The sequence below is a fragment of the Indicator indicator genome, chromosome 17 (assembly GCF_027791375.1).
Source record: "Indicator indicator isolate 239-I01 chromosome 17, UM_Iind_1.1, whole genome shotgun sequence".
Lineage (NCBI taxonomy): Eukaryota > Metazoa > Chordata > Aves > Piciformes > Indicatoridae > Indicator > Indicator indicator.
This window is the reverse complement of record NC_072026.1, coordinates 3,821,774-3,831,994: the sequence shown is the minus strand read 5'-3', so window position 1 is coordinate 3,831,994 and position 10,221 is coordinate 3,821,774. Positions and strand designations below refer to the sequence as shown.

Sequence of the window (10,221 nt, the reverse complement as noted above, 5' to 3'; positions counted from 1 at the left end):
AAAAGCAGATGGCAGAGACAGCTGCCAGGAGGCAGCAAGCATGGGGAAATTTTTGTGTCCAAGATCCCACTGCAGCCCAGATCCCCCTGCAATTACAGAAACACTTCAGGACTAATGTGAACTGAGCTGGCATCCTCCACAGAGAGCTCAACACAGAGAGAGGAAGCTCTGCAGCAGCAACAAGCCCTGTCTGAGCAATAAACCCCAACCCTCCACTTCTGGTCCCAAAGCATCGCAGATGAATCCATCCCTGCACTCAAGGGGACAACTCTGCGGCGAGGATCCCACAGTGCTGAAAGCTCTGGCTCCCACACAAGATTAATTAAGGCACATTAAGCAAACAGCAGACTTCAAAAAAGGGCTAAAGCTTTATTCAGCAGGAGCATTAGCTGCTGAAACAGGCAAGTACCCCTCTTTTGGGAGGTGTGAGCTGCACAGCCTCAGCAAAGAGCTGTGCCATGGCAGGGATGACAAACCTGGCACACTGTGAGGCTGTTAAAGGCCATGATGTGCCCCAGAGGTTAATTTCTTATAAACCACAATTAAAAAATCCACAGAGCTACAAACCCCTGGGATTGTTATATGAGTAAATCAATAATGCTTTGATGTCACTGAGAACCTGGTTCCCGCTCCTGTGGTGGGGACACGGCACAGTACCCAACCCTTGGGCACATCTATGACCCTTCTGCAGAGCTGCAACCCTCTCTTCAAGTGATGCTGCAAAGTAAGTCCATTCTCTTGAGCAGCAGACATGCAAGGAAAAAACAAAAGCAAAAAAAAAAGGAATAAATGCAAATTAAAAAAGCAGCATTTCACCCTGAAACTATTTGTAATGGAAATGGTTAAAAAGCAACCAACTGGATCACCAGCCCTCCAAGCTTTTTGATCTCAAGTCTCTGGATGGACAATTATAGAAGCCTACTTGAAGCTGCAAGTGAGCAGCTTGTGCCACAGCCACCACTGCCCTCTGCTGATGGCCACCACCAGCTGAGCAGAGCCAGAGGCCCTGGTGGCTCAGGAAAGCAGTGATGAGCATCACCACTTCATGGGACAAGCATCCATCCAGATGAGACGAGTCTTCAGTGCTGCCCTGGTTTGTTCCATGCAAGAAATCCATGAGTTAGAAAATAATGACCATGGAGAAGTTCCTGGGTTTGGAGAAACCCAAACCAGACCCTGATAACCTTCAGAGTGACTTTTTGAAGCCCTTCCGAAGCATGAAGGCAAAAACATCCTGATGAGAGTGAAGGAACCTTGCCCAGAAGGCTGGGGAAGGGAGAAGGAAATAATGGATGAAGCATCTGGCTTCCTCAGACTTGTTAGATTGGTGTCCTTAGCAGCAGGGAGCCCTGCAAACAGGGTGTGATGGTTTGAAACTGTCTTTTTAATTTTTCTTTGCAAAGTTCAAACAGAGAAAGCGAAGGAGTGTCCCAGGGTCCCACCCACGGGAGCATGACTGCTTCAGCAGGGTGCTGCCAGAGCATCAACCCCTGCAGGTCCCCATCATGGGCAGCAGCCTCACAGCAAACAGCCATGGCCAGGCTGCAGCAGCAGCTTCCAAAACACTCCAAGCCCAGCGGTGCCTTCACACACAGACACAGAGGTAACCAAAGGAAAAAGGAGATAGGGTGCAGCCCAGCTCGGCCCCGGGGGCAGGAGGAGCAGCACGGAAAGCGATGCTGGTTGGGGAGGGCCTCACTTTGTTCCCCTCCTGCGCGGGCGCAGGCAGCTGCAGTTGCACTTTTGCTTTGCACGTCGAGAGGGGTGGGGACATGCTGCCAGCACCCACAGGGTCACACCAAAGCAGCCTCCAGGGACAGCAGAGGTAGGACTGGTGTTCTTTTATCCCCACTTATCTTTGGGTTGGGCTGGTGGGCTGAAATTTTTGTACTTGTTCTGTTGTCATTGCAACATATAACTTGGTGGCTCTTCCTACTTACGCTGGAAGCGCTGAGAGGGGATGAGGACAACGCAGCGAGAGTCAGGAGGGTGCAGCATTAACCACCCACCCCTGAGGATCTCCAAAAGTAAATGAGTAGTGATGAGGAGATGCAGGCTAAGGTCTGGGCAGGGAGCTGGTATCTCCACTGATCAGCAGCACAGTGAGCTGCTGTGAGCACTTATGAGATGTTCTGTGCATCCAAGGGAGAGGAGGGGGACAGCTCAAGCCAAAACAGGCAGCAGGAGAGCCAAGCCCCACTTTCTCTTACTATTAGGTGAGTGTCAAGAAGCTGTGTTTAAAGTACCACACCAACTGCAGTGGTTTTGAACCTCTGAAAACCCCATAGCTGCTCGTGAATGGCTTTGTAAGCAGACTTTGAGGCCACACAGCCCCATCTCCACAAGCACAGGGATAGTTGCTCTCGTTTACTCTATGCTCCAGATCTCATTTGGGTTCCTCTCACCCTGTTTGCCCAGTGGTTTTCCTAAATGATCTGTTCCTCCCAAGAGGCAGCCAGAGGAATTTCCACCAGCAATTTTCCACTGGTTTGCTAGACCCAGGAGGGAGGAGGCAGGGTTAGCTGTGCCACCACCACCACTGCTCACAACCTGGCAGGCAGCAGCTGCTCCTTCCTGGAGTGTGTGCTGACAGTTTGCTTTGGTACTTGTTACCATGCACATCTACCAGGGATGTCAGGGTGTACTGGGAAGGCAGAAGAGGGGTTGAGGATTAGGTTAATGCACAACATCCCTACTCTGGGTTTATTCTCCCTTTTTAACCAGGATAAATATTAACAAGGGAGGACAAGAGCTTTTGCAAAGGATTAAAAGGCCAAAGCAGTGTATTTCCCATGGCATTAAATCAGGGGGTTTATTTTTTTCTGCATATTCTTGGAATTTACCCAGCCAAAATCCCCCCCTGGTGTCCCTGCCTGCCTGCCTGACTCACTGCCTACCAGCACAGCCCAGTCCCTCTTGCCAGTGAGCTCCCCAGGGTTCCAGCCCCACAGCTCCTTCCCAAGGTTTTCAGTGCCAGAGTGGGCATATTCCTCAAGCAGATTCCAGCAGCTCCCAGCACGTGCATGAGCAGAAAGGCAGGAAGCATGAACAGGGCAGGGGGTGGGAGCAGCACAGGAACACTCTCTCAACTGAATAATGAGCAAATGAGAAATTAATGGAATAATAAATAGAAATAAACCTTTTTACCCCACTGTGCCAACACCTCTCACTCCTAACCTGTATAATCTTGCCTGTTTCACTGCATTTTCCCCTGGAACAGACATTCACCACCTTTAATGACTCATGTTTCAGGCAACCACAGAAACAGATGGGATGGGATGAAGAGGCAATGGCTCTGTGCTCCACAGCCAAGTCACAATCAAAGTGCTGCTCCCATCCATGCTCCTTTGCACAACATCAGCAAATGGATTCCAGCAGCTCAGAGCACACCTGATGTGTAGTGTAGAACAGATGCTGGGCAAGAGGAGGGTACTCTGGAGGCTACTGGTACCCAGGTTGGGATGCGCTGCTGCTGGAGCCTCAAGGATGCCCAGGCTGGGTTAAGGCAGGCACAGAATGATACAAGGGTTGACCTGGGCAGGTGAGGAGCCTGATTCCTCATGGAGGGTGTGACTCATTAAATACAAATGAGAAGCCTTCATCCAGTGCCCTGAGAGGGATGACTCTGGGGTCTCCTTGGTAAAACAGGGGTGGAGGTGGCTCAGGAGAAGAAGGAAAGGGAGAGTCTCACACCTACCACTGCAGCCAGCCCCTTGCACTGAGGGGAAGAGAGCACAGAGCACAAGAAACAAAGTTTCCTCTTTCTGGAGGGTTTTTTTTTAGCATCCTGCTGGTTTGTACATAGCATATTTGGCTGAACCGTGCAGCCTTACTGCTCAGGATTTCCAAAGCGTGGTTTCTCACGCTGCTGTGGTTTTACCTCTCCTCTGAGGGCAGCTGCTTGAGGGCAGCTGCTCTCACAGGGGCATTTATGGGTGCCCTGGCTGAGCACCCTCACTGCTCCCTGGCTTGAGCTGGGCTTTCTGGGATGCCTCATGCTGCAGGTTTGCAGCCCCAGGGAGAAGCAGAAGGTGCTGCAAGTGTATCCCTGGGCTGGAAGGAACAGAGGATGGTGTTGCAGGAATAGATGGAGAAACTCAGACACTGGGAAGGCAGCAGGAAAAATGCTGGTATGCATGTGTGTGTGTGTGTCCACGGGGCTGTGGGCAAGCAGAGGGGCTGAAGCTGCACCTTGTCATTCTCTTCACATGTCTCATGGCCCAGGCAGGGTGGATTTTCCCAGCTGGGAATGCAGCCAGAGGAAAAGGAGCATGATTCAGTCTCCCTGCCTGGGCAAGAGATGAAAGACAAGCTGGTTTAGAAACATCACTGGAGGAAGAGCTGAGTGATACAGGTTTAGGGCTTTGTCTTACAAACACCCCTGCATGTGGTCTAGGCATAGCTTTGCCCAAGCAGCATTCACAGCAGTGGTGCCAGCTGGGCACATGGGCAGCGGCAGGAGCAGGACACCTGTATGGGCAGCAAGTGATGGCACCACAGTCACTGCCAGCACTTCAGAGCAAACTTCAGGCAAGGAGTTTAGGGTGGAAAAAACAAATAATGAACACAAGGCAAAGCTGTGCAGTTCCTTGTGAGATGCCCTCACTTTGCCAGGCAGGCTGCTCGTGTCCAGGGCTACAGTGTTGGTGTCTGGGAAGCCAAGGAGAAATAGAGAGGCTCCCCAGGAGTGAGAGGACAGACCTAGCCACTCGTGCCTCAGTCCTATGGCCTGGGCACAGCCCAGGAATCTAACAACACTTGTTTTGCCCAGCCAGCCCAGCAGGAGCAGGATCTGGACACATCCATGAGGAGTTTGCTGTGACAGTATAGATGTACACCTTTTCAGAGGGCCTCAGCATCACCATGGGAAACCAAGGCAAAAGAGAGCTTCCCTTCCATCCTCCCTATGTGCCAGTGCCCACCAAACAGCTCTGGATGCTTTCCCAGCACAGCCTGCTCTGCCTGCACCTACACTCAGCATTTTTTCAAACCCAGCAAGGCAATTTGTGACCAGTTGGGAAGGATGTACTGGTTTTTGGCCCACTGGTTTGGCTCAGTCCCAGCACCGAGGAGCAGAGAGGAACCCTCCCAAAGTGGGTGCCACTGTCAGGAAGCCCCAAAGGGGTTAGCCAGCTGCAGAAGGTGAGCTCTAATGACCCAGGATGTGAAAGGTACTGCCAAAGACCAGCCACATCCAAACCCTCCTCCCATTGACTTGTACCAGTCAAGCTCCAGCTTGGAAATGGAAGCCGTCAGCCCATGCTATCAGCCAGTGACAGATAAAACCTAAGGAGTAGGTGAGCACCGATTAGTTTCCCTGCATGACAGAGAGATTACTCACATTTTCTAGCCTTTGTGGTGCAGGTTGGTGGAGAATTAATAAAAGTCTTGGAAAGTCTTTGAACAAGAGGATCATTAACTCTGCAGCTTATTACTCACTGCTTCTGAAGGGTAAGAGGATTCTGTTCTGAGCCGCTCTGGTTACGTTACGCAACGGCGTGCAACAGAAACTGCACAAAGAGACCCAGGAAAGCTGCCCCCTGAGCCATTTCCTTCTGTAGGAGATGCTCTGTTTCCACTCAAAGTTACTTCAGAGTTTCAGTGCAATCTCCCTGGCCAAGTGTTGAACATAAGCTTCATGATCACGTTTTAATACAGAGGAAGAAGCATCAGGGGCTGCAGCAGGGCATCATTCTGCCTCTCTTAACGTGCCTTGGCATCTCAGGGGGCACCTACAAACTTTTCCCACTTAACAGCTCTAGGTTAATGCTTCAGGCTAAAGCAAAAAGGCAACCTGAGAGGACTGAGACATTAGGTTTGTGGAACTTCATGAAATTCACCAAGGGCAAGTGCAGAATCTTGTGCATGGGGAGGAATAACTCCCTGCACCAGTACAGGTGAGGGCCTGAGTTGCTGGGAAGCAGTCCTGTGAAGAAGGACCCAGGGGCACTGGTGGACCAGTTCCCCATGAGCCAGCAATGTGCCCTTGTAGCCAAGGAGGCCAGTGTTCTCTTGGGGTACATTAAGAAGAGTGTAGCCAGCAGACTGAGGGAGATTGTTCTCCCCTTGCACTCCACGCTGCAGAGGCATAACTGGACTACTGGGTCCACTTCTGGGCTCCCTGGTTCAAGAGAGACAAGGAACTACTGGAGAGTGTCCAGTGGAGGCTACAAAGATGATGAGGGGATTGGAGCATCTCTGTGAGGAGGAAAGACTGAGAGACCTGGGGCTGTTCAGCTTGGATAAGACTGAGAAGGGATCTTCTCAATGCTGATCAGTATCTAAAGGGCAGGAGGCAAGAGAACAGGGCCAGACTCCTTTCAGTGCTACCCAGCAATAGGACAAACAACAATGGGGCACAAACTGGAACCCAGGAGGTTACATTTAAACATAAGGAAAAACTTCTTTCTTGTGAGGGTGTTGGAGCTCTGGAGCAGGCTGCCCAGAGCGGTTGTGGAGTCTCCTCTGGAGAGATTCCAAACCCACCTGGAGATTGTGATCCTGGGCAAGCTGCAAGTATAGTTTATAATCTATTTATGAAAGATAACTGAAGAAGTTGACCTCAATTCAGTGAAAGCCACCAGCCTGGGACTTATATTCTGTGCTGCAGCAGTAGTGGAAAATGTTCCTTTCTGAGGTGTGTGTCAGGCTCATTTACATAAGGAGCAGAGTTTGTGCTGTCCTCTTGGCTGTCTATAGCTGTGGTGTGGGTGGGATGTTTCTGAAGGGCTTTTCTCGGAAGACCAAGGGAGAATTAAACTCCTGAGTGCTATGTGAGGCAAGAGTATCCCTCTGCCCACAGCACAGAGATAAGGTGGGATGCAGGCACAGTGCTGATCGGAGCATCTCTGTGCCTGCCATGCACTTGGGCATGAGAACACCAATGCAACTGGATGGAAAAGCTGGAGCCAGGAAGGGTGCAGCTGCAGAAAGCTGGCAGCAAGTTAAATACACCCTGTGATCAGGGGTGACCTCTGCTTGGTGGTACAGCATGGGAGGCTGGTTGGTAGCAGCAATTAAACACATTTCCTACTTACTCCTCAGTAAGTTTGCAGTTCACTTCACTGGGCAAGGCATGGCCCTTGTTAGGCAGAAGAGCTTATCACCACAGATACCTCTAGTTAGAGGTTTCTGCTGGAGAGGTGTCCTGCTACTCCCTCAAGCTTTCCCATACTCCTGGCTTTGTAAGACCTGTGTCTCCCAGCAGCATTCTAACTTTGTTTTCTGGCTGCAGGGTCACCTCACTTGTCAAACTCCTGCGTTGACAGAAGTGGCTGAAATGCCATCAAGAAAGTGACAGAGGTGAAGCTCCAGTGATGAACTTGACCACTTCAGCATGGAACAATGCATTTCTTGTTGTGGATGCCAACCCTGCAAGTGACCAGAGTAAGGTCTGATAGCCTCTAACAAAGAGCATGAGCAGAGCACACGAGCAGGACTTTACTTCACTCAGCCCATAACAAAGCTCCTCCCCAGACCGGACATGATGATTGGGTAACCAAAGCCTCACACACCAAAGCCAGGCCTGAACCTTTTTATCTAAGCATCAACAACCTGAGGACAATCTGGCTGCAGGACCTGAGTGCAGAACACAGTCTCAATGATCTCCAGAGGTTCCTTATTCTGCCATTCTGTGGTATCATGCCTGGACTGAGCACAGGTCTGGAACACAACCATGACCAACAGCTCGACCTGCACCGAACCAGACCTCAAGCCCTACTACGCCATCACCTACACCTGCATCCTGGTGCCTGGGCTGATAGGAAACACCTTAGCTCTGTGGGTCTTCTATGGCTACATGAAAGAGACCAAGAGGGCTGTGATATTTATGATCAACTTGGCCATCGCCGACTTAGCGCAGGTCTTGTCCTTGCCCCTGAGGATCTTCTACTACCTGACGGGGACGTGGGAATTTGGAGGAGGTCTCTGCATGCTTTGCTTCTACCTGAAGTACGTCAACATGTACGCCAGCATCTACTTCTTGGTGTGCATCAGCGTGCGGCGCTGCCTGTTCCTGCTGCACCCCTTCAGAGTCAGCGACTGCAAGCGCCTCTGCGACATCTACGTCAGCCTGGCCGGCTGGGTGGTGGTCTGCGTGGGCTGCTTGCCGTTCCCGCTCCTCAGGCTCCACACCAACGCCACCAACACCTGCTTCGTGGATCTCCCCGTGCGGCAGGTTGACCTTTCCGTCTCCGTGGTGATGATGACCGGCGGAGAGCTGCTGGGCTTCGTGACGCCCCTCCTCATCATCCTCTACTGCTCCTGGAAGACTGCCTTATCCCTGAAAGAAAAGAATTCTGCTTCCCGTGACCTCGGAGAGAAAAGAAAGGCTTTAAAGATGATTCTCACCTGCGCCCTGGTGTTTCTGATCTGCTTCGCCCCATACCACATCAGCTTCCCCTTGGATTTCTTTGTCAAAACCAAGATGATCAGGAACGAGTGTGTCCAGAAGGTGATCTCGGTGTTCCATGCCATAGCTTTGTGCCTGGCCAGCCTCAACTCCTGCGTGGACCCTGTCATCTACTACTTTACTACAGATGAGTTCAGGAGACGTCTTTCCAGGCAGGACTTGCAAGACAGCATTCAGCTCCACAGCCTTGGTTACGTGAGGAAGACTTCCAGGGACATGCTGAGGAAGGATGCCACGGACTGCTAGCAGTGGCCTTCCCTAAGCTGTGGCCAGAACTTCAAAGGGTCACTAGATTTTCATGGAATCAACCAGGAAGGAAGAGACCTCTAAGATCATCCAAGTCCAGCCTAGGAGGAGGTTGGCCTAACTGTTTTGTTCCCCCAGGACTTTAAGAGTGCTGACTCAGACAAGCTTCTGCTGATTTCAGTGAGGGTTGGAGAAAAACAAAAAAAACTCCCCCACCAGAACCCAACCCTGACCAAAAATGTCTTGATTTAATACTCTGGTTGCAAGTTTTCCCTGCAATTCCCACAGGCCCCTTTTCTAAGATGGGCTGCCAGCAGCAGGTATCTTTGGCTGTAAGAAGAAGAGGTGGACGTGTGGTGAGAGGGGATGCTGATGTTGGGCCATGTCATGGCCACCCACTGCGATTTCACCAAGAGGCATCAAAGCCTTTAGCGTCTTGATATGCAGAAATAATCTGAGGGTGACACAGTATTAAATACTTCCGAAGCAAAAGAAAATCCAGCAGTGACTCATTTCTATGAAGAGCACTCACCCCAAACCATGCTGACCACAGAGAGAGGAGTGTAAGGTGGCTCCAAAGGACTTCCCATTCAAATAATCAAGCAGCCCTCCCTTTTGGAGTGTAGCAAGGGACATACCTGCACATCACAGTCATTGAAGCACCCAGACACTATTTTTCTGCCATCATCTCCCATTTCTGGCTCACAAGCCCTCTGGCTGGAAGCTGTATTGCTGCCTTGGAGAAACTTCAACTCCTAGTGCTGTGCTTTGAGGGCAGTTAGTCAGGTTAGACACCCATCAAACCTTCCAGGTCCTCTTTTCCACAAAGATGAGGTAAATTCACAGATTGCATTGGGTTGGAAGAGACTCTCAAAAGTCATCCTGTCCAAGACCCCTGTAGTCAGCAGGGACACCTCCAACTAGATCAGACCACCTAGGGGCACATCAAGCCTGACCTTGAATGTCTCCAGGGATGGAGCCTCAACCACATCCCTTTCATTGATAACTGACCCTGCCCCATCCCATCTCCTCTTCATTAACAGCAGCATGATCCAAACAAAGTCAGAGGCACCAAACCTTTCAGTTTACTGTGAAGGGGACTCACTCTAAGCAGAGTCAAAGGTGCCACCAACAGGCTACAAGAGATTTAAGAAAGGCTCAAACATGGATGTATTTAAATAACATTTCTGGGTTTAAAAATCAAACGAGAAGCTTTGGGCTTGACTGGTGTTTCATGTGCACCTTCTTGTGAAACTCATTCTTCTTTGAGCATCTGAAATGTTACATTTTGAGCTGTAAAAATACTGTGAACATATTTGGGCTTATTTAATGGAAATGTTGTTTTCTAGATTTAATTTATGACAACCCCCCCATATTTTGTAGGAAAAAACCCCAAACAAACAATGTGACTCCCACAGAGTGCTGGAACACAAAGACTTAGTTCTGTTTTTTCTATGTAATAAACTAAAAGTTCACCACCTCATGCCTACAGGAGTCTGAGCCAGGGAGTTGGCTGAATAAGCCTTGCTAATCATAGAATCATGGGATGGTTTGGGTGGGAAGGA

General features: G+C 50.4%; 1 protein-coding gene across 1 annotated transcript; it reads left to right on the top strand.

Moving 5' to 3' along the window:
* The first annotated feature begins 7,675 nt into the window (after window positions 1-7,675).
* Window positions 7,676-8,656, top strand: GPR174 (G protein-coupled receptor 174). Its single transcript, XM_054388643.1, has one exon. It carries the CDS (start codon window positions 7,676-7,678, stop codon window positions 8,654-8,656), a length of 981 nt encoding a protein of 326 aa, XP_054244618.1.
* Window positions 8,657-10,221: the final 1,565 nt, after the last annotated feature.

Bases quoted from the DNA above. Each gene is read 5' to 3' on its own strand.
- GPR174 (XM_054388643.1), top strand. From the start codon at position 7,676: ATGACCAACAGCTCGACCTGCACCGAACCAGACCTCAAGCCCTACTAC.